At 35.4% G+C, this 24,977-nt stretch overlaps 2 protein-coding genes across 9 annotated transcripts in view; both read right to left on the bottom strand.

Moving 5' to 3' along the window:
* The window catches only part of RPRD2 (regulation of nuclear pre-mRNA domain containing 2), a 95,343-nt gene that overhangs the window by 29,229 nt on the left and 41,137 nt on the right, over window positions 1-24,977 (bottom strand). For 4 of the 8 annotated variants that reach the window (XM_063106879.1, XM_063106880.1, XM_063106883.1 and 1 more), the window contains exons 2-6: window positions 19,571-19,700; window positions 4,926-5,026; window positions 3,980-4,057; window positions 2,677-2,729; window positions 1,952-2,078 (exon numbers count right to left, since the gene is read on the bottom strand). In XM_063106879.1, coding sequence (XP_062962949.1) covers window positions 1,952-2,078; window positions 2,677-2,729; window positions 3,980-4,057; window positions 4,926-5,026; window positions 19,571-19,700 — 489 coding nt within the window. The remainder of the gene's footprint in view (window positions 1-1,951; window positions 2,079-2,676; window positions 2,730-3,979; window positions 4,058-4,925; window positions 5,027-19,570; window positions 19,701-24,977) is intronic. The other 4 variants (XM_063106881.1, XM_063106882.1, XM_063106884.1 and 1 more) reach the window with 1 other exon arrangement.
* On the bottom strand, window positions 8,896-9,321 carry LOC134385215 (small EDRK-rich factor 1-like). Its single transcript, XM_063107141.1, has one exon. The coding sequence runs from the start codon at window positions 9,234-9,236 to the stop codon at window positions 9,048-9,050; it is 189 nt and encodes a 62-aa protein (XP_062963211.1). The 5' UTR covers window positions 9,237-9,321; the 3' UTR covers window positions 8,896-9,047.

The raw sequence follows: 24,977 nt of genomic DNA, 5'->3' as shown, positions 1-24,977 counted from the left end.
AGCATTAAAAAAAAATTCAATCTTTGGAAATAACTCCTCTCTGTGAACCTGTTCTTGCTGCCTTAGTGTATAATATTCTTAGTCTCACAGTTTTATCTCTTCTTTCTTTTTTTTTTTAAAAACATGACTGGTAAGGGGATCTTAACCCTTGACTTGGTGTTGTAAGCACCACGCTCTCCAAAGTGAGCAAACCGGCCATCCCTACATAGGGATCCGAACCTGTGGCCTTGGTGTTCTCAGCACCACACTCTCCCAAGTGAGCCATGGGCCAGCCCCTCATAGTTTTATCTTAAAGAAGCTTCTCCAAATCACAAAACCACAAAACAGATTATTAAAATTCTTCACAAAAGAGATCCATGTGAACCTGCTGGAGTGAAGCAAGAGTAAAGGCACTTATAAGTAATGTAAAGAAAAGAAAGTTCAACAAAGTTTGTTGATTACATCTTTTCTTTACAAATTTGATGCCACACTGCAACTTAGGAATAACAGAATGAGAATCAATTCTGTTCACTTATACCATAACTTTTGCATTGCAGAAGGTAATAAGATAAATCTCTTAGTAAACTAAGGTTCAGAAAAGTAAAGATAAAGTGACCTCTGTGTGTATATCACACTAAAAATTATTCTTTCCTATGTGAAAAAGATCCTTGCTAATTTGATATATACTTCTTTCCCAGTGACTTCTAGAATATGGCTTTGGATATGGGTATAAATTTTGGCTTTGCCTTTTATGAGCTGTGTAACTTGGGCAAGCTACTCATCTCCTTATGAAGCCTCAGATTTCTCATGTATAAAACAGAATTTTTTAGTATGCTTCTGGGTTGTTGTGAGAATTATATTAAATAACATATGTTAAATTTAAAGTATGTGAAGCGGGGCCAGCCCATGGCTCACCTGGGAGAGCATGGTGCTGACAACACTAAGTCAAGGGTTAAGATCCCCTTACCGGTCTTGTTTTTAAAAAAATAATAATAAAATTTTAAAAAATTAAGTATATGAAGGAACAAAATAGGTGCCAAAATGAATAGCTAGTAGTCATTTACTCATCATTTCAAAAATATTTATTATAGGACACTTATTCTATTTTATGGAATGAAGTGTTGCCTGATTCTAGAATTCTAATAGTCAACTGGGATCTTTAACTAAAAATACATACATATATATTTATCAATTGCCTATTATGTGCCAAGCATTGCTCTATGTGCTGGAGTATAGCAATGAACAAATAAGGATAATTTCTGCCTTCATGAGGCTTTCATTCTAATAAATTATTAATATGATTATTTATAACTTACAATGTAAGGAAAATAGAACAACTAAGTAGATTTTATGAGGCATCACAGTGACCTTATTTAAGAGTACACTCAAACCAATTAATCACACATGTGAAATATAACTGTCTATATTTATATATAATTCAACAGATCAAGAGAGCACTAGAAGTGAGGAGGATAAAAATTTACTCAAGAAATTTATATGCATAACACTCCAGAGTAATAGAAGTAGTATCTGATTATGATAATAGTTATGATAATAGGGGAGGACTTGATCACACCTGTCTCAATACTGGACAGATCATCTAGACAACAAACCAACAGAAGAATAGTGAATCTATCGGATGGAGAGAACAAATCTATGGTTATTTGAGGGGGAGGGGGAGGAGAGTGATTGGATAAGGGGCATAAAGAATAAGTATGATTTGTAACAATGAATATTCTAATAAAAAATTAAAAAATTAAAAATTAAAAAATTGAAAAATTTGAAAAAAAAATAAAAAATAAAAACAAAAAAATTCATATGCATAAAATCACTAAACGGGAAACCAGAGGCACCACAACATCTTTCTATAACCTAAGGTTCTCTCTATGGGGTAAACCAGTTTGATTACCTGAAAAGGACAGATCTGGATAGAAAATCTGAATTACTCCCTTTTAAAGGAAGTAAGTATTACCTTTTAAGCATTTGAGAGTTTCTGTGCTGCACACATCCACCCTCATAGTTGACAACTGTTTTTCCTTCAATTCTATCTGATCTTCTGAGCGCTTGTATAGCAACAGCTCTTCAATGAGGGCCTGAGACTGAACACAGACCAGAGTCATATTTCATTTACAAGATCATTCATTTATTCTTATTCTACCTCTCCTTGTTAAAAAGAAAAAAAAAAAAAAAAAAAAAAGGAAAAAAAAAGAAAGACTAAAGACTAACAAAAAAACCCTTCACTTTTCCTCATAGTCAGGGATATTAATGATCAATTCTCACTTCAAAACCACATTTTCAGTTATATACTTAAAAAGATCTTTTTCCTTAATTATTCAAAGCTAATTTATAAATACAAGGTTAAAACAGACAAAGGTCCACTTATATTTTAATTTTGGATAGATAAATGCTCGTTTAGCAGAGCTTCATAGAAAGATGAACCCCTTGTTGGCATAAATTCAATACAGAACTCAGCTGGTAATACATATTGTGGAAGAAGGTTATTTCTTCCAGTAGAGGAACATATAAAACGACAAGCAATCTAATGCCAATCTGAATTCCTTGAGAACAATTCAAGCATGTTTAAAACCTAACTTACATACAATTAGATAAATACAAATCTTGCTGAACTATACAGGTAACTGTAACACAAAAGGGGTGAACAATGCTTTGCTATATTAAACATATTCTATAACTTACTCGAAATTCAGCAACTATCTTAGACTTGAGAGCAGCTTTTGGATTTGTGGATGCTGTTGGAATTAAACAAAAGGTCATTAAGAATATAGAAACAAAGTATTGACTAATAGGAAAAATTCTAGCTCTACACTTAAGGGTATACTCTTTGAACATATGGCAAACATGCACATTTAAATCATAATATAATTCTTAGAATAAATAATGAACTATGAAATTTAAACACTCCCAAGCATGGTCAATATAAGAGAATTTAGATAGGCCTACACTACTTACCTCCAACAGACCCCTGAAGTCATAACATCCTAGAATTACTGATCTGGAGATACTGAGATACATAAAATACATTCTTTTCTTAGTCTAAGAGGACATCAATACCTCAAATTAAGAGTGTTCAGGGACAGGACATCCCATTAATCCTGAGCACTGGCTGAAGAAAATTATTTACAAATGTCAACTCTATTCCTATGTATTTAGCTTTGGACTTCTTTTCTGCTGACTCGATTCACAGCAAAAACTGGTAAGGAAAGCTCTAAGTACATTACCAACATGATTGAACGCTGGCTGAAATGATGACTCTTCTTGTTCTTAAGCATGCAACTCTGACCAAAAGGATGTCAGAGAGCTCCCTTCATCATGATGAATGTCATATGCTCACTGGAGCAAAACCATCCCAAGTGTCTTGTTGCACCTCCCAATTCTCACTGTCCTTTACCTTGTTCCCTCCACACCTTCAAGTCTCTCTCAATATTCCTTAGTTTGCCCACAGCAGCCTATCACATGCAGTATTCCACTCCCTTGATCTCATGCTGGGTAAATATGATAAACATAACAGGAGCTCCCGTTAGAGATTGAGCTTCTGGCCAGGATTTGAGGCCCTTTTCTAATTTGGTAGAATGTATCCCCAAATCTGAAGGATTTCATGACTCCCACAGAAATGCTTCTTAATGCCTAGTCTCCTCTTCAGCTGTTGTTTAATGTCGGCTGCCTCTAACTTCATACATCTTTGAACCTGAGAATTAGCCTGGGCATTATCAAATATTTTTTTTCTTCTTTCAATCCCCCAACTACTCTTGAATCTTCACTTAATTAAACCCCTTTTCTGCATTTCCTTTGTTTAAAAGTGGTTTTTTAGAAGTAACTCCATGATGGCTTGTTTAGTGTGTAAGTCACTGGGAGCCTCCCAGGCCTGGAAAACTCAGGCTTGCCCATGGTTTATGCCAGGTACGATGTCAAATGGTCTACATTTTTCTTCTGCTCCAAAAAGAGGAGGTAATTTTATATTAGTTGAGATTTTGTTCCTTACTTTGTGATTTCTTCCACTGCTTATTCGGTTGTTTGTTCAGATTTTCTTTCAGCTGCTTCTGAGTTTTGAAAGTGGTACCTGGAAAACATTTCAGTTTTTGCAATCTGGCATTATGGGAAGCTGTTCTGTCTGTCCACTTCAGTGCCAAAGTTGTAGCATGAAAAATGGCAATCCGAGACTGTGTGATGTTTCTTTCTTTCCTTTTCTTTCATTTTTATAAAAAAACTGAAACACCCACCAGATCTAAGAAGCTGTCAAATAAACATGATTTCTATAATCAATGAAATTACCACTTCTAAAACGAATAGGGCAGGAGGCTTTAAAATACCAGTTAACAAATTCAAATGAAGAATTTAACAGCTTCTTAGAATATGCTATTTTTAAAGCAAATTTCTATTCCATTGATGATCATGGTAGCAGTTTATCACTATCTTCTATTCAATTGCATGCATCTAATACATAAGAACAAAATTACTTTAAAAAAAAAAAAGTACATAACTTACTGCATATCTAGATCAAAAGAGAGCCTGAAGGCTGCCAGTATATGCTTACTACCAAACAGTTTAATGAGAACTGAAACCATGTCTAAAAATCCTTCAGTGGCAAAAGGACAGGGCAGTATTTATTAAACACAAACAATGAATAATTTGAAACTCAATTAAAGCAAATTGTAGGAAAACAAGCAGATGACTATCATCACTTAGCATGCTTGACATTTTTTAGTCAATAAAGACAAAATCCAACCCCTTCCTCCCAAAACCAATTCTACTTAAATTTTAATTCAAACAGATCTAGACTTTTATAAGTATTTAATTTTAAACAAAAAGAACCAGATCTAAAACTTTATTTTTCATTATTATGCAACAGGACCAGATCCATAAAATAAAATATATATAATTGTAAAGACTGCATCAAAGTTTTCTTTTAGGAGAGAAAAGACACTTACTTAAAGCTTCTCTCAATGCCACAATCATTTCTTCTGGGTATACATTTCTATCTTCCCAGATTTTAAAGATTCGTTCAACAGACTTAGAGACAGATGGATCCCTGAGAAGAAAAAGGAAGACAATTTTAAAAAAGTTGACTTACATCCCAAACTAGAAATCTCAAAATAAGGTTGTCATCAAAATTATTTTCCAGGGCCGAGCCCGTGGCGCACTCGGGAGAGTGCGGCGCTGGGAGCGCGGCAACGCTCCCACCGCGGGTTCGGATCCTATATGGGAATGACCGGTGCACTCACTGGCTGAGTGCCGGTCACCAAAAAAAAAAACAAAAAAAAACAAAAAAAAAACATTATTTTCCAAATTTCTTCTGATGTTTATTTTTAAACAATTCTTTCTACAGTGTCCTGGACTCAGGAACTCTTAACCACTTATTTAACACTTTCATCAATGACATAGAGATGGCTACGGGTGACATACTGAACTTTTTGATGACTATAAAGATGAGAGGGCTGGTCAATATGCTGACACAACCGGCATTCCAAAAGACAGGTTGAATCAAACAGATAAAATCTAATAAAAAAGAACCTCATCTGAAAAAAACAACTGCACTACTACAGGATGAGAAGATAAAGTTTAGAAATGCCATGTTTTTTTTCCTTGTGTTTTTTAAAGATTTATTCAAAAATAATCATGAATCAATCATGTACTGTAACATGTTTTCTAAAAAACTATCACATAATACTCTAAGAATATATATCTAGAATGAGGAAGGTAAAGGATATTACTTTATTATGACTGGTTCACAGATGAACTTCTAAGTTCAGGTTGGCTATATTACTTCAAAAGGAAAATTGTTAAAGCAGAAGTGACTGAGAAACAATTACCAGGAGGTAAAGATTTAAATTATGTCTTATGTGGAACTGTAGAAGAAATAGAAAAAACAACACAGGGAGGGCACAACTGTTGTAAAGAGGAATCAGTACGGTGTGATCCCAGGAGGCAAAATAAGGAAAAAAGAATGAAGTTACAGGGAAAGAAATTTCATTCTAACAGATCTGCCAAAGAACAGAGAACATTCTACATTCTAACAGTTCTGTCAAAAGACAACACAGGAACTTAACCTTTCCTTAAGAGAATCCACCAAACCCATGAGACTGAAGTATAAGATAAACTAAGCTATATCAACCTTATGGCCTCTTCCAAACATGAGAGTCTATGAATCCATAACGTGTTCACGAAAAATTTTTTTTTTGCCTAAGAATGGCATATATAGGAAACAGAAAATTGTCATAAAAAAGCTTTGTACTGAACCTCTAGAAAATGCAATGGACGATTCTATTCTCATTTCTTTATTTTTTATGCTGACTTTTTTTTTTTCTTCATTATAAAAGAAATACATATCTAATGTAGAACACTGAAAAAGTTATGAGGGCTGGCCAGGTAGCTCAGTTGGTTATAGTGGTGGTGTTACAACACAAATGTCAAAGGTTCAGATGCCCGTACCAGTTAGCTGCCAAAAAAAGTTATGGAAAAGCATAAAGAAAAACTCCGTTTACTTTCACCAAATGGAGATTTACAAGAAAAGGTCTCATATATTTCCTATAAAAGCTGTTCTTGGATATTTCAGATATTTTATTGCTAGTATGACTCACTATCCTTCTTATTGCCAACTGCCCAGAGTAAAACTGATTCAGAAGTTTGTTGATGGTAAATTATCTCAAGTTTTGTTTTGTCATTTTCAAACCAGACTATTTATTATAAAGTCCTAGTAGTCATTCACCAATGTTCTCAAGTAAAACAGGCTAAAAACCAGCAATTGATATCTCCTTTCTGGTGCAACAACAGAAGCTTCAAATTTTTGAATTTTAGGTTTTGCTATCGTACTAGTTTAAAAATATTAAGGAAAAGATCTTTGACTTGGCTTATGCACCTTCACAGCAGCTTCTCTCCCTTTGTTGATCATCAGTACATGAATTCCCTACCCATATGGACAAAATTTATAGAAAAATTCATCATAATACTGTGGGAGAAAAAAGCATGAATGACAGAACAGACAGCAACCAATAACAATTCAATGCTGAAAATGTAGCCTTGGTATCTTGAGGAGGATAATAATACTGCTATAGTTGGATGGCTTAAAACATGTGACTTTAGGAGTCTAGAAGTGAGGTATTAATTTAGTACAAACCCACTAAGAAAATGTACAAATAAATCTAGGGTATGATTTAGTAAAAATAGCACTAGATGGGAGAACTAAAGGTTTTAGTCCTGGCCTTAGGAAGAAGTGTTTTATTTTTTTATTTTTTAAATTTTTTTATAAAGATGACCAGTAAGGGGATCTTAACCCTTGACTTGGTGTTGTCAGCACCACGTTCTCCCAAGTAAGCTAACTGGCCATCCCCATATAGGGATCTGAACCCGGGGCCTTGGTGTTATTAGCACCACACTCTCACCGGAGTGAGCCACAGGCCGGCCCTAGGAAGAAGTGTTTTAGAGGCTAGGCTTTCTCATTGTAAAATGATTTTTACTAGATAATTTCTGTCAGCTCCAAAAAACTTAACTAGGGGCTGGCTGGTTAGCTCGGTTAAAGGAAGGTGTTAATAACCAAGGTCAAGGATTCGGATCCCCATACCAGCCAGCCACCAAAAAACTCCCACAACAGCCCAAAATTCTTAACTAGATTTATTCCTTATTTACAGAAGCAAAGACCTCCTAAACTACAGTTCAACCATCTCTTGTATTTAGAAATTCTCCGGGGGGAGGGGGGGAGGGAGAAGGGAGGGAGGTTTTGGTGATGGGGAGCAATAATCAGCTACAATGTATATCGATAAAATAAAATTAAAAAAAAAAAAAAAAAGAAATTCTCCCAAAATAAAACCAAACCAAAACCAAGAACAGCAGTTTTATTTACTTTGTAATCCTAGCCCTCTATTTAAGCCACTACTGATCACAATCTCAATTTCTACAGAATTTAGTCATTACCACAGAGAACATAAATTATAAACTTTTGTTGTTTTATTTATAAGTAAAAAAAAAAAAAAAATTGGCTGGCCCTGCAGAATCACTAGGATGTTCAACAGATGCTTCTTTTGCTAGTCCCATCCTCCCCCAACCTTTAAAACAGCAAGGTACTAACAAATTATTTCAAAGCACAAAGCTGATGAACAGTACAAGAGCAGGTGCCCAGGTGTCACAGTTAAAATAAACACAACTAGGGCTGGCCAGTTAGCTCAGTTAGTTAGAGCGTGGTGCTGATAACACTAAGGTCTAGGGTTCGATCCCTACCAGCTAGCTTCCAAAAACAAACAAACAAATAAAATAAAAATAAATAGTAATAAACAGCATAATCTTGTACTTCACTCATGAGAGTATCTTTCCTTTTTCAATACCTCCTTACTGAGACATTATCAGAATGGGCTACATATTACAGATTCTTAGTAGATATTTGCTAAATATCTGAATGGAAGACTAAATAATAGGTCAACTCGAGGGAGAGGCACTCAATACTTTTTTTTTTTTTCCTTACTGACACCTCATTTAATTTACATCCATTTAGTAGCTATTCCAGGTGGTTTGTATTATCTATTGCAAATTCTTCATGCAAACCAGTTGATTACAAAGCAAAATTATTCAAACAGATCTTAATTCTATTATACAATAAAATTGACCTTTTTTATTTTTAACATTTTTGGCAGCTGGCTGGCTAAGGGAATCTGAACCCTTGACCTTGGTGTTACAACACCACACACCGCACTCTAACCAACTGAGCTAACTGGCCAGGCCTAAAACTTGCTTTAAAGATCTACTTTAACAAAATTTATGACAAAGATTCTAGATTTATATAAGAGATCCTATTTGATCACATTACCTATCAAATTATATAAATGTTCAAAGCTGATAAAAAATAACATTCACCAATACATCATATGCATGGTGTTTTATTCTTTGAAGAATGGTTCTAAAATATCACACAAAGTCAGGCTGAAAGGTAAAGTTTAAAATAAACAGTTTTATAAGGATAGATTATATCATATGTAATGACTGTTCACTCTACCAAATCTTGAGATCTGAGAGCTTATGATACACCCAGTTGGCAGTAGCACCCAGGTTTTCCAAACAGCCAGTCATTTTTCTCTTGTCTGCATAGACTTCTTCTCATTAGCTGCCTTCTGCTTTTGTTGTATGATCTCAGAGTCCCTCTGCTTTCTCTGAGAGGTAGTCAAGCTATCCTCTTTTCTTTTTCCTTTACTAATTTCCTGGATTTTCTTCATGTTTTTCTGGCAGGCAAGTTCTCGTTGATTTCCACGGGCCATGCTGACCACCGGACAGAGCCTGGAAGAGAGCAACTCGGAAAGGCAACGGCGCCCTCGCACGCTCAGCTGCCCTTACCACCCGTCGGTCTGCACGTCTGAGCCCGAGAGGCGCACTCAATACGTTTTAAACAAAAACCTTGAGCTCAGAAATAGTAGATGGAGATAGCTTTTCTCTCACTATAAAGACTTGAAAACTTGCTACTCTCTATCTCCTAAAATAATCCCAATTTACACAACATATCTTTCTTGTCTATGACAAATATCTTCCTCAGTGTGTCACTTGTCTTTAATATCATTCTGTTTTCTGTAATGCAGTTTAATTTTTGATGTAATCAAACTGATATATTTTTTTTATTATCTGTTTTGTGTCTTAAGAGCCTTTTATTCCCTATAATCATAAAAAGATTCTTATTTCCTCCATTTAAAAACATTTATATGCCAAGGTAATTCATTTGTAATATATTTCTGTGTATGGTACAGGAAAATATTTTATTTTTTTCTACATGGAAAGCATTATATCCCAGAATCTCTTATTGAAGAGTTCATCTTTCCCCCAATGTTTTATAATGCAACTTCTATTTACAAAGGTCCCACATATGTAAGGGTCCATTCTGGGATCTATGTTTTATTAAGTCTCTTTGTCTATCTTTGTACCAATATCACACTCTTTTAATGACTAGGGACCATAGTGCTGTGGTCTGAATGTTTTTCCCCCAAATTCATATGTAGAAATCTTAACCCCCAAAGTGAAAGCATTAGGAGGTAAGGGCTTTGAGAGGTGATTAGTGCCCTTACAAAGGAGACTCCAGAGAGCTTGTTTGCCCCTTCCACTACGTGAGGTTACAGTGAGAAGATGGCTAGCTTTCTATGAGAAAGCAGGCCTTCACCAGACGCTGAATCTGCTGGTGTCTTGATCCTGGACTTTCCACCTCCAGAACTGTGAGAAATAAACTTCTGTTCTTTATAATTTATCTAGTCTCGGGTATTTTGTTATAGCAGCACAAATGAACTATGACACTGAGGATTTTTTTCCTATATATTTAACTGGTTATTTCTGATGTACTGAAATGCTATGGATTCCCATGTGGTGATTTCTACCCAGAAACCCTGCTAAATCCTTTTTAGTCTGTAAAATTGCAAAGTCTCCATACATCTCCTTCCCCCCATATTTTATTGCATTGATTATGGTATCACATTTTATAGTTCTTCAACAACTATAAAATAGAATTTACAAATTAAATACAAATAAAATCAATATCATATTAACATTAATTTGAAACGATAAATGATATTTAGTTGAAACCAGTTGCAACATGAACACGATACTGAATGCACTGTTTTTAATTCAGCAAGCCTATACTATTATATGACAATGTGATTTTTTCACCATTTTTCTCTGTTTGAACCACTGTAAAAGCTTATTTCATAGCATGTAATATTATCTCATGCCAAAATGCAATCACAAACACATGTCAACAAAGCCAGTAAAAATGAGTCACAGACCTGTTATAATAATACAGAGGCTACTAAATATGCTTACAATTATTTTTAAATTATTATAAAATAAAATTTAAGAATTTCTCATAGACAATTCTTAAGATCTTTTAAACTACATCCATGTACCTTCCCAGAACACCTCAGCTTGTATTTAAGAAACACTGCTTTGTAGCATTCCATGGTATTTCCATCCATCTATCATCCATTTTACAAACATTACTAACCAAAGTGGCCGACTATGCACTGTGCTGGGAGCAGAGCTCAAAGTCTGGGGATAGAAGGTGGTGACAAAAATCATTTGGATCAGGGCCGGCCTGTGGCTCACTTGGGAGAGTGTGGTGCTGATAACACCAAGTCAAGGGTTAAGATCCCCTTACCGGTCATCTTTAAAAAAAAAAAAAATCATTTGGATCAATTAAGTGCAGTGTGTTAGGTATCATCATAGAAGAAGAGACAGGGAAGCAAAGAGGAAAAATTCTTTAATCCAGACTAGGAAGCAGAACTCAGGCAGGGAGAATTTCTTGAATTTACCAAATCGTTAAGGAAGGTGAAAGGATGGACTAAGTTGAACCTTCAGGAGTTTATCACCTAATTGGAAATATTGTACTGTTCTGTGGTTTATTATACAATTAGTTCTTCCAGGCCACTAATTCAATTTTGAAAAGAAACTCACTTCTTCAATTCATTTACTCAATATTGTAATTTGAAAGTCATGTTTAGTCCAAGTAAGTCTTTTTTGTGCTTTCAATCTTTTTGATGGTTATATTTTGAAATTGTGAACATGACAGAAAAGTTGCATAAAACATATAAGAAGGGTCTTCAAAAAGTTAATGGGTTCACATTACCTTTCAATTCCATTTTTCCATGAACTTTTTGAAGTACCCTTGTATATTGTTATAATTGTTCTATTTTATTATTGTTGTTGTTAACCTCTTACTGTGCCTAATTTATGAATTAAACTTTACCACAGGTATGTATACATAGGAAAAAACACAGTATATAGTACACAGAGTTTGGTACTATCCGCAGTTTCTGGCATCCACTGGGAGTCTTGGACAGTACCCCCTTAGAGGGAACTACTGTACTGTTTGTTTATGCCTTTTCTCTTTTGTCTTGATGAGTCTCATCTAAAGTTCATCAATTTTATTATTTTCTCAAGGAACCAATGTTTGCTTTGTTGAACTCTTCTATTACATATTTGTTTTTCCCCCCTTGTTTATTACGGTAAAATACACATACAATTTACTATCTTAACCATTTTTAAGTATACAGTTCATTGGCAATAAATATATCCATATTGTTGTACAACCATCACCACCATCCATATCTCCAGAACTCTACTCATCTTGCAAAACTGAAACTCTGTATCAATTAAACAATAACTCCCCATTGCCCTATCCCCAACCCCAGCCCTTGGCAACCACCATTTTACTTTCTGCCGCTATGAATTTGACTTCTCTAGGTACTTTATTGTACATTTGGTTTTCATTTCATTAGTTCTTGCTCTAAATTTTATTATATCCTCCTTTCTTTGGTTTATTTTGCTCCTTTTAAGACCTTTAAAAAAAATTCTTTTATTAGCATATTAATTGTTACAAATCATATTTATTCTTTATTCTCCTTATCCAATATCTCCCTCCGTCCCCTTCCTCTCACCCCCGATAACCACAGACTAGTTCTCTTCATCTGATAGATTAACCGTTCCTTTGTTGGTTTGTTGTCTGGATGATCTGTCCAGTACTGAGACAGACGTGATTAAGTCTTCCCCTATTATCGTAAATCAGGCGCTTCTTCTATTACTCTAGAGTGTGCTTTGTGGAGAGAGAGGACCTCTGTTTTTTTTTTTTTTTTTGGTCTCCTCTGGCGCCTCTCCTTGTGTTAATGCAGTTGACAGTCTGGCATGCCAACTGCACGGTGGCTGTGACTGCCTCTATAGAGACTAGCTGCTTTTGTGGCAGCCGTGTCAACTGCAGTGGCTATGGTGGGCTACCTGCATGGAAATGGTGATTTTAGTATGCTCTTTAACTGGATGTGGCTGGGTTCAGCTTCCCCCGGCTCCATACCTCAGGACCCCAGCAGGGTCCAAGACAGTGGTGGTAGCTTGCCTAGTTGCTGCTGGGTTCCACTTCCCCCAGCTCCATCAAACTTCTTGAGATGGATACTTAGCTCATCAATTTTTGGAGCACTTTGATGTTCCTTTATAAGTACTTTACATATTTTAGCCTATTTAATCCTCACAGCATCCCTAAGAGAAAAGCTGTACTATTATTTTTATTTTGTAAACAAGGAAACTAAAGCACAGGAAAGTTGAAAAAAACTACTCTAACAAGTAGTAAACCCAGGATTTAAACCCAGGCAACCTGATTCCAAAGCTTGCATTCTTAACCTATAAGCTGCTGCTTCCCAAGAAAGGAGAGATACTCCAGGAAGAAAAATTCACAGGCACTTATATTAAGACATATGGTATGAGTTTTTTTGTCTAAGGTAATGGCTCATTATTGGGACATGAGAGAGCTGGTGGCAAGGGTGGGAAGGAAGGTTGAGATTTGACTATAGATGGCTTTAAGTGCCTTCCTAAGTAGCTTGGATATGGTACTGCAGGTAAAAATTCAGTGAAGGCTACTGAGTGACATGATCTTATTCTTTCATATTTTTTCAATGTCCTATTTCCTATCTTAAAGTAGTTTTATATTACTTACTTTATCATCAGTATCTTCATCTGTAAAATAAGGACAATAAGCTTTGCCCCTAATTATATCATACAGTTGGTTTGAGAATCAAAGATAACAAAGGTAGAAAGGGATGTAAATCATAAGCAATATAAAAGTATATTTTAAAGAATGATCACAGTAGTGATCTGGTAACATTAATTTGTTAATAATAATAATAGTAGGCATAATTCTCCTCCTCCTCCTCCTCCATATCATCACAGCAGCAATGAACATTTATTAAGTATTTATTATATGCCAGTCACTATTCTAAGCCCTTTATATGTTTTAGTTCATTTAGTACCCATAGACTAAAGGGGTATGGTGCTATCACTGGTTCTATTATACAGGTAAGAGAACAGAGGCTAATTTAATTTGCCTAATGTATTAGTCTGTTTTGTGTTGCTACAACAGAATACCTGAGGACTGGGTAATTTATAAAGAACAGAGGTTTATTTGGCTTACAGTTTCCGAGGCCAAGAAATCCAAAGTCCATGTAGTGGTGGCAACAGTGACCCAGATGGTGGAAGCAGAGAGAGCAGAGAGAGAAAGACTGCAACTAAATTTATAGTGCTGGGAGGTGGCAGAGCCAGTATTCAAACCCATGCACACTGGTTCTGGAGCCTATGGCCTTAAACCACTATATCTCTGGACATCTGTGTGTATGTAGTGTGAAATGAATAAAGAAGGATAAAAGAAACTGGGAAATTAGTTAGGAGGTTATTATAATAATCTATCAAATAGAGTGATAACCATAGGAAATTAAAAGGAAGGACAAAGAAACATTAATGGAAGAATCAGCCTCTGGTAAGTGACTTAAGAAATGAGGAAAGAATAATTAAAGATTACTAAGGGGCTGTTATAAGATGAAAATCTCCAAGTTAGATTTAGGGGAGCTCTTTGGCAGAAGAGAAACAATACAAGACCAAGAGTGAGAAAATTCTGGGTTCTTAGGGCCAGCCCATGGCTCACCTGGGAGAGTGTGGTGCTGACAACACCAAGTCAAAGGTTAAGATCCCCTTACCGGTCATCTTTTTTAAAAAAAAAGAAAGAAAGAAAGAAAAATCTGGGTTCTAGTTCCAGCTCTTTTACTAAATTGTCGTTTTACTTTCGGCAATTTCTTAACTGCTCTGAGCTTCAGTTTTCTCATTTTGTAAAAAGAAATAATAAAATCCAATCTGCTTATCTGCAAAGTTGGTTACTGTGAGTTTCAAATAACACTTAAATATCAATTTTTGGTTTAGAACATATTTTCACATAAATTGTACAAGTAGGACTTTATACAAATTAAGGCATTTTGTTTTAAACACTCTCAGTTGAATTTCATCATTTAACACTCAAGTAGTAATTCTCAGAATGTAATAAAAGACACAGTCAAAAAATCTAGATACAGATACAGCAGTTATTATAATAAGAGTAACAGTAATCCATCAGTCTCCAAGAAAAAAAGTGTAAGAAAGCAGTAAAGGGGGGTTCGGTCTTAACAGTTTAGTTAAAAAGTGAGAGAATAGGGCTGAGCCCGTGGCTCACTCGGGAGAGTGTGGCGCTGGGAGCGCCGAGGCCGCGGGTTCGGATCCCATATAGGGATGGCCGGTTTGCTCACTGGGTGAGCGTGGTGCTGACAACACCAAGTCAAGGGTTAAGATCCCCTTACCGGTCATCTTTTTAAAAAAAAAAAAAAAAAGAAAAAAGAAAAAAAAAAAAAGTGAGAGAATAACTGCCAAAATCCAAACTTCCAAATGGTTTTAAGACTTTCTTCACTAACCAATGATTTGCTCAGAGGTCATGAGAAACTCTTCTCACAGTGGATTGATTTCATGGTGCCAAGCTCACTGTTCACCAAAATCTGTCATGACATCTCTTCCCAAGAAAAATCATGTATATAATTCTTAAGAGTCAATAAAACCACATTAAGCTCTTTTATAACAATAAGCACAAATTCATTTTTCAGTTCAATTAAAGAAGAAAATTTAAAAGCACAACTGCCTTTTATGAAAACCTAGGATAATGACAGGATTTCAGAAAGCTCCACCCACATCAAGATACATCTACTATCACAGTCCTGACAGAATACAAGCAAAGCTCCAGTTCTCAAAGGGATTCTTCTGCAATCTATAAATAACTTACTGAAGTCACTGCTGGCAGCAGAGTAGTCCATAGTTTCCCAAGAGATAACTAAACTCTGACATTCATAGACACTCCTTGTGCTTCAAACTGAAGTTTCAACTATTCTGTTCTCACAATGATGTACATTCAGATAAATTGGCATTTTTGTCCCACAGCTAGGATCTCCAGGACACAAATGGCAAATAAATATCATAGTATTGGTTTACTTTCATTTATACTCCTCCCTCTCACATATATATATTTTTATTACCATAATAACTAGTATATCTAAAACAAAATCTCCAGGTTCCTAGACTATGGAATTTCAAATCAGTGAAGAAACGATAAACTGAAATCTAATAAAAGGAACTGGAATAACTGGATATATACTTGGGGGGGAAAAAAAAGTTTCCTAACTTATCTGAAAACCCTCATTTCCTTCTTTGATTGTATGATCGTATCTCTTATCATGTGGCCATGAGTCTCCATACCATACCAACCTTTAAACAAGTGAAATCAAGTAACACCTTAAAAAGAATAATAAGGAATAAAATAAATGCCATAATGCAGAGGTCTCTGTTAGGCTACCTGTGTCGCAAATTTAGTCATCAGATGTGTTCTGTTTGCTAGCAATATATTTGGGGGAGAGGAGGAGGCAGATGGCTGGTTCAAACCCTTGACCTTGATGTTATAACACCATGCTCTAACCAACTGAGCTATATTGCCAGCCCCTGCCAGCAATATTTTTTTTAAAAATCCAATTTAACATTACACATGTAAAAACTTGGAGACGTCACATAAAAATCAATATTTCTGACCTAGCTTAAAAAGTGAGAAAAGTCTTTAGATGATCTGGCAGCATATATTAACACTGGACTCACATTTCTTTATGGCCATAAGCCTAGGGCTGAGTAGCTGCTGCCCTTTTAGGTGGGTTCTCACACCCAACCTATTTCACTCATCTATATTATCTCTCTAGAACTTCTAGACATTTGCCCCTCCTGAATTAAAGGGATTAAAACGAGTAGCCTTAAATTAAAAGCTAACAATTCACAAAAGGGTAGGAATCAGTCTAAAATGTAACTGAGTAGAAATTTTAAAAGGGGAAGTTGGAGGTTAGGATGGAATACTTAAGCTCATATCTTAATATCCTCTCATTTACCATATACTTTATAATTAATTTATTTATAATCAAAAGTGTATTCTGTTTTACTAACATAGTCTTCTATTCCTGCTTCTATTACTGTTTTAAGCTCTATTTTGATAACTGGTAGAACCCTAACCTTACTATCCTTTCAAAAAATGACCTTGGGTATTATTTATCCGTCCACCACATGAAACCCTGTTGAGATTTTGACTGGGATTAGAATTTATAGATCACATACTGGAAAAGAAAACATATTCTTAATGATACCAAATATTTTCATATATATATATATATATATATGAGATCTTCAAAAAGTTCATGGAAAGATTCATATTATCTTTTAATTTTATTCCATTAACTTTCTGAAGTACCATCATGTACCTCTTCATTTATCCAGGTCTTCTTTAATATCCTTTAAAGTTTTAAAATTTTCTTTGTATAATTATATACTTCTTTTTATTGGAAGGGAAGCACTTTTTGTTATATAAAAGAAATCTTTTTTCCTCACTGTATTTTAAAATTAGTTACTGCTAGCATATATGGGAAAGCTACTGATTTTGTATGTTCAATGTGAACCTGGCTATTCAGCCGAATTCTCTTAGTTGACTCTCTTGAATTTTCTACATTGGCTAGGCTACCTCAGGCCAAATCTGGCCCGCTGTCTATTTTTGTAAATAAAGTCTTTTTGGAACACAGCCACACCTATTTGTTTCTGTACTGTCTATGGTGCTTTCCCACTAGAAAGGTAGAGTTAAGTAGCTGTGACAGAAATCCTATGGCTCAAAAAGCCTAAAATACTTATCTAGAGACCCTTTGCAGAGAAGGGTTGCCCACCTGATGTAGGTAATTATGTTACCTACAAATAATGACAATTCTGATTCTTCTTTCCTAAATGTATTTTATAAATCCATTAATTTCTAAATAAATGGTACCTCCAGCATAATGATGAATTGTAACGACGATAGAAGGCTTTTGTCTTGTAATCTTTTATTGTTTCACCATTAAGTCTGATGTTTCTTACAGGTTTCTAAAGACATCTTTCATTAAGAAAATTTTTAGAGCTTAAAATTTTAATTTAAAGGACTATATTTTATTCCCAGATTATGTCCTCCCCACTTTTTTCTGTGACATAGTGGTAGTAATACAAAGTAGTTATTTTTTAAAATATCTTTACATGGTTAAAAAAAAAAGTTGACAAACCAATATTAATTCATGAACTAGGCCATAAAATCCAAAAGTCTAGGAAACACCAGGCTAAAGTTTTAAAGAGACTACAGTGCTATTTACAGCAGAAATTCTAAGCAGAGATCATCCAGCATACTATTTTTCTTACTCAAAATTACATTGGGTTTATATATGTAAAGAGGCAGCACAGATTAGTGGTCAAGTGACAAAGAACATAGGTTTTGGGGTCTGGAAAACGTGGGGTATGAATCCCAGCTACCCACCCACAGGTAGCTGTGAGAGCTTAGGCAAGCTACTTAAGTAACTCTCTAAGCCAGTTTCCTCTTCCTTAAAATAAGGAAAACAGTAGTACCCAGTATATAAAGTTGTTCTCAGAATTAAATGATAAAGCACCTTGTATGATATTTGGTCATTTATGAGTATTCAACAAATGATAGGTGGTAGTGTTATTATTTTATGTACTTCTGACATGTGTATAAATATTTATTACTTAGTGCATCCAAGTAGGACCATATTTTAATCTTTTGTAACAGCAAAGTAGACATTTCAAGTTAGCAATCCAAACAAAGGAGAAAAGGATCATTCAGTTCTGACTGGGTTAATACTAATAAATGGGTCAATGCTATTAAATACATAACTTAAGAAAGTATTTAGCAATTATGATTGCTCCATATAATCGTTTATCTTGGAATGTGTGTCTTGTACAAAAAAACAACAACAACAACAACTTACAAATATGGATACAACACCAAGAAAACATTATTAATATGGGGCAAAAATAAGATCAAATATAAGTTTGTGCTAGATATACCAGAATTCCCCAAATGTGTTGGGATGTTTAATAGGTAGTCAAAAACAAGGGTCCACAGTCAAAGTTTAGAAAATGCTGTTTGAAACATTTTAGCATTGTAAAGCTCCCAAAAGAAAAATTATTATTATGATAATGTGCACTCTGAATCTTCAGGAGAGGAAAGGCAGTATGGATTACTCTCCAAACTTATTTGAGCATGAAACCCTTCTTTTTCTGACCATTTCATAGGAATACACTGTAGGAAACGCTGGCTAGAAATTCACTAAGAATGAAGTAAATCAATATGGAATTGGGAATAAGTATTTTCATTTCTCTTTAATCACACAGAGTTCATGGAGGGGGAAAGACTTTAGAAAGACTCTGAAAGAAAAAATGAAATGTGTTTTTAAAAAAACAAAAACAGAAGCAACACTCAGAAGCACATCCAGAGAGTATGACCAGGAGATATGATATGGTTAAGTTAGGACAGAAGAGACCAGCTTCTGAAAAGGGAAGAAAGTGTTTTTAAAAGAAAAATGTGTGTACAATTGGCCCTCTGTATCTGTAGGTTCTCCATCCACAGATAGGATTGAAAATATAGCATTCATTCAAGGGATGGGGAACCCATGGATACAGAGGGCCTACTTTTCATATCGGGCGTTCTGCAGGACTGACTTCGGGACTTGAGCATCCTCGAATTTTGGTATCCAAAGGACTCCTGAAATCAATCCCCAACAGAGACTGAGGGACAACTGTATTAGCAGGAAAGTTATAATGAACCATTATCCTTGGATCTTCAAGCAAGTGCAACTGTTACAGTTCTTACTAATGGCTAAAAAGGGAAACTAAAATTCTAAAATTTCTAAGCTTAGATCCCAAAGGGAAATAAGAATTTACTTACTTTACTAGAGCAGCTGCTTCAGGAAGGACGTCAGCAAACGATTCACGGAATATGATTGCATTTTTCCTTTTACAATTCTGTATGACATCATTGGCAAGGTAAAAGAGATTCAAACGATGGGGATATGCAGCTAGAGATGACAAAAGACAATAAATAAAATCAAATGAGTCAATGTGTACTTAGCTGAACTTATTCTAAATACAGTGTTCTCAAACTGTAACTGCCTTTCTACATGCATGTAAGGAAGGAAGTAGAGATGGATAAACAAAATAACTAATGGATCAGTTTATTGAACATACTTAAAACCTTGCTACTTCAGGTTAAGTTTCTGCTCTAGGTACTCCTTGAATAGATTTCTCCTTCACTTTATACACATTTGTCACTAAAAAATCCATTAACTGTAGAGAAGCTGAAATAAAACAAAATCATTCTTCCAAACATCTGAAAAGATTTTTTTAAAAAAAGAATTGAGTTGAACAAGCTCACTTTGTTGCAGAAACACCAGGGTTAGTGGAAAAAGCATGGGCTTGGAATCCAATGAGAATGTGACTTTAGGCAAACTGCTTAACACTATTATTGTAGATAGACCCCTCTCATCAATCAATCTAGACACTACTCAGATATACCTAAGTCCTTGCAATCTACTGGAAGGGAGTCTCTGCTACTACTTTCATCCCTAGGTAAGTGTCCTGGGAAATAAATAACCTGATCCTATGTACACATCGAAGTTAAGCTTTTCAAAGCCCATGATGAGACCTAATCAATTTACTATCTGTAACCCTGAGCAAAGCCACCACAAGTTTCATTATTATGCTTGGCAATTTCAGTGTCCATATGAATGACCCATCACATTTTCTAGTCTCTTCAGATCCTTGATCTCAAACTCAGTGACCTCCAAGAACCACTCCCTTGTATACTTTTAAATCCCTTTCTCTAACCACAACCTCCCACTCCCATTATAACTGTTTTTCAATTTCATTAAGATTTCAGTTCTTTATTTTCTTCAACTCCACAGTCTGTTCCAGTACACAATTCTTTCTCTATCAATTCCAGAGTCTTTGGTCCATTTTTCAAACCACTCTTTTACCAAAACTCTCATTCTCTTTTCCTTCTTCCTCCTAATTTAGCCTTCTATCACATGCAGTCAACAAAATTCTAAATTTTGTTTAATCTAACCAAATGCCTTATTGCACTTTTATTTCTGCTACTTGGTTCTGCTGAAGATGAAGCATATCAGAAAGAAGACTAAAACCATACAAATTCAAAATCTTCTTCAGCTGGACCCTCAATGCTACAATCCATTCACATATCCTTAATCAGCATTCTCTCTCATTTACCATAGGAGGTATTTCAAATTTTTACCACTTTGTCCAGCCCCCTATCTAACCACATCCCTTTTCACTCTCAGGAGATAAGCTCATATGCTATTTCACAGAGAAAGCAGAAATCATTAAGTAGGAATTACCTTCTCTCAAAAAATGTATCCATACTTAAATGCATCCAGATCAACTTACCTAGTGAAAAGTGACACTCTTATTAAAGAGTAATCCCTCCACATGTGGTGTTTCCTAGTATCTAGTCACTCCTTGGAAACCTTACACTCCATTAACTACACTTGCTTCTTCTATTTTAACTTATACCTTATTTATATTCATATTTGTATATTTATATCATATTCCTTTTGGCTCTCAACACATTTATATGCATGTCTTTCCCAGCTTTCCCTCCCCCGCCTCCTCTCCCATCTTAAACAAGCATTCCTGCGATACCTTAGGTTCCCCCTCATCTTCTACCTTTCCTTTCTTGCCTTCTTTTATTTGAGATCTTACGGATTCAGGGATCTGAGTTTTATATACTCACTGTCTCCACTTTAAGTCCCATTAACTCCATAATTATAGGAGTTACCTTTTTTTTTTTCCACTTAAAATATGCAATCTACTATGCTAAGAGCTTTACATAAATGATCTCATTTATGTTGTCAAGACTGTACTCAAACAGCAATTGCCAAGGTTACCAATAAATTCCAATTTATTAAACCTAAGGGAGATTTTTTAAAAATGTTATTTCTTTGTGGCTTTTGGCAAACATAATAATTTTTTTTACAGTACTTTCTCCTCTGGATTCTGTTATAAGCACTCTCCTAGTTTTGCTCCTACCTCTCTGGCTCCTACTCCACAATCTTGTATAGGTAGGCAATCCTCCTGTTATCATCCTCCTTCAAATACTGAAGCTCCCCAGTGTTCTCTCCTGCATACCTTTTCTGTTTACTCATAGCATAGTGTTTTAAGATTTCAGGGTTTAAGTCAGATAGTCTGTTCCACTTCTGGCTCTGTCACTTATTAGCTTTGAGGTCTTATACATTACTTAACTCTTTTATATGTCACTTTCTCTCTTTGTAAAATGACAAGCTCACAGGGTTTTTATAAGAACTAAATGAAACAATGCAAGTAAAGCCAACAGAGAGTTGGCACACAGAAAATGAAATGCTATCAGCATAATCACCCACTTCCATGGCTTTAACTACTACCATCTATGTATCATTGACTCCCATATCTGTAGACATCAAGCCTAAATTCCCCTTTACCAATCAATGTACACATCCACTTCTAAGTCTCAGAAGTACCTTGACCTTATATTTCAATATTTTATTAATAATCTTCCTCCACTCCTCTTCCATCTGTTACTGCTCTTGTATTTAGCCAGAATTTTAGCAATTCTTTCTGACTCCTCTTCCTCCCTACCTTCCCATTCCCATTTAACAAATCTCCAAGTCTAGCCAATTTTGTCTCCAATAATATTTCTCAAATGTATCTCCTCTTCTCCTCCTCTACTATTGCTTTTTGCTGGGCTTCATCACCTTTAACCTGGACAACTACTGCAACAGCCTCCTTAATTGGTTATCTTGTGTCTAGACTTGGTCCTCTCAAATTTACTCTCTGTATTGTTGCTACGATTATCTTCTAATATGCAAACATTATTCAATTATTTTTTATATCAAATCTTTCAATGATTTCCCACTGCTTACCAGAAAAAACTGAAATACCTTAGCCTCCTTTTATGATCTGCATCCTGCCTTCTCTTCCAGTCTCATCTCCTCCCCTTCATAATCAAAGTTCCATCTTTAATGAATTACTCAGAGTTCCCAGAAAACTCGTTTGTTCATGTTAATTCCCCTCTTTCAGAATTTTCCTTTTCTTTTTTTTTTCTTTTTTTCTTTTTTTTTTTTTTTGTCGTTTTTTCGTGACCGGCACTCAGCCAGTGAGTGCACCGGTCAGTCCTATATAGGATCCGAACCCACGGCGGGAGCGGTCGCCGCGCTGCTAGCGCAGCACTCTACCAAGTGCGCCACGGGCTCGGCCCAGAATTTTCCTTTTCTGATAACCCATCTTGAATAATCTTCAGTGGTTTTCTATTCATCCACAGAAAAAAGATCAAACTTTTAAATGTAATTCATGTCAGATTCTAACTGCCCCCTCCCACTTTAATCTCCCTAATTCAAACCCTTTACTCTAGGTCAGCACTACAGAAATTCAGGAGGAATGAGACAAGTTGGCTGAGGTAGTCTGGGAAGATAGCTAAAGGCAGTGGAAATTGAAAGGGTCCACCCTGAATGCTTGTTTACCTACTGAGCCTCAACTTTAGCCACTATCTCCTTTACAGCTTCAGCTTAGTGAACTAGGCTTTGCTCTATTTCCAAATCCCATCCCCTCTGCCTTGCCTTGCTGCCCATTTCAATAGGCTAACAGGTCTCAGTTTATATATAACATCTTCCACGGAGCATCCCTGATTCCACAAGACTACGTCTTTAGTGCACCCTGTACTTATACCTTTCATAGCATTTATCACACTGTAGTGTACTTGTCTGTGTCCCCCACCAGATTATAAGCTACCTGAAGGCTGGGATTCTGTCTTGTTTACTGCCATGACCTCAATGACTAATTCAGTGTCCGGTAGGTGCCCAATTAATTTTAGTTAAATGTTTGATGAAGAAGTTAAATTTTCATAGGTAGGAAGAAAGGGAAGGCCATTCCAGAAAGAATAGGTCAAGAGCAAAGATGCTGAGTAGGATTGTGCAATGACTATCTTTTGTTGTGGACAAGGGTGCTCGCCTTCTAAAAAAATATTTTATATATAAATATTTTATATAAATACAAAAAAAATATTTGTATAGCACTTTCTATGTGCCAGGCACTATTCTAAAGATGATACAAATATTAACTGATACACTCACAACAACCCCGTGAGGTTGGTACTATTTTCATTCCTATTTAATAGATAGAATGAAGTGAACTATCCAAAGTCACAGCTAGTAAGTGGTGAAGCTGGGATTAAAATCCAGATGGTTTGGCTCTGGAATCCATGCTCTCGACTACTATCTTTTTCTACTTCTGTCTGACCAGGAAATTTGTATGGAAGTACAGTGGAGAATAGACAAAGATGATAAATTCTGGTGAGACCTTAATAGTGAGCTAAAAAGTTTTATTCTTTATCCTGTGGCCAACACGAAGTCATGAAAAGCTTCCACATACAAGGGATTTTTAGAAAAAGCAGTAAATAATTTTAGTGATGGAAATAATAAAAAGAGCTGATAATACCCTAAGAAGCAACAAGACAAATACAGAATGTAAATAAGTGTCTAAACAAATAAGTGGCATAAAATGTAATGGATAGATTAAGAGAAACTCAAGGGACACAGCAATCAGATATAATTGATTTGTGCTCCTTAACTGGTTATAGGTTTGAACTAACCAGTTATAATTGATTTTTGGATCAACTGAGGAAATCTGAAAGTGGTCTCGGATTAGATAAGATAAAAATTTAACAAAATAGAAGTGAAGAGATCATCAACTGAAAAAAAAAAAACCAGTATTTACAGAATGATCTCATTTTAGGAAAAAAATCTATTTATATAAAAGAGATCCGAAAGTCTATGAAACTAAGTTTTTGCAGTACTGATCTCTAAGAGGTGTGTGTATATATATTTTTCCCTTTTGCTTGCTTATATTCTAATTTTGCATAATACATATTTGCTGCTTCCATAATGAAAGGTTATTAAAGAAATACAATTTTTTTCATTTTTGCCCAGAAAGATTGACTGGTTTTCTCAAAGTAATATTTATTTCCATCTAGGACCTCTTTGAGCTGTAGACTCAAATATCCAACTGCCCAACCAGCATCTACTCTTGGATGTCTAACAGACAGCTGAGAGACAATATGTTCAAAACTAATCTTCTGATCACTTCCTCCAAACTGTCTCCTCCTATAGTCTTCCGCATCTCAGTGAATGACATTTCTATTTCCTCCGGTGGTTCCAGCTAAAAATTGAGTCATCTTTGACTCCCCTCTTTCACATTCCATTTCAGCAGATTTCATTAATGCTACCTTTGAAATACATACAGACTTAGGA

The sequence above is a fragment of the Cynocephalus volans genome, chromosome 8 (genome assembly GCF_027409185.1).
Source record: "Cynocephalus volans isolate mCynVol1 chromosome 8, mCynVol1.pri, whole genome shotgun sequence".
Taxonomy (NCBI): domain Eukaryota; kingdom Metazoa; phylum Chordata; class Mammalia; order Dermoptera; family Cynocephalidae; genus Cynocephalus; species Cynocephalus volans.
This window is presented reverse-complemented; position numbering and strand designations above follow the sequence as displayed.

What these genes read in the sequence shown, in the direction of transcription:
- LOC134385215 (XM_063107141.1), bottom strand. Translation starts at nt 9,236, where the DNA reads ATGGCCCGTGGAAATCAACGAGAACTTGCCTGCCAGAAAAACATGAAG.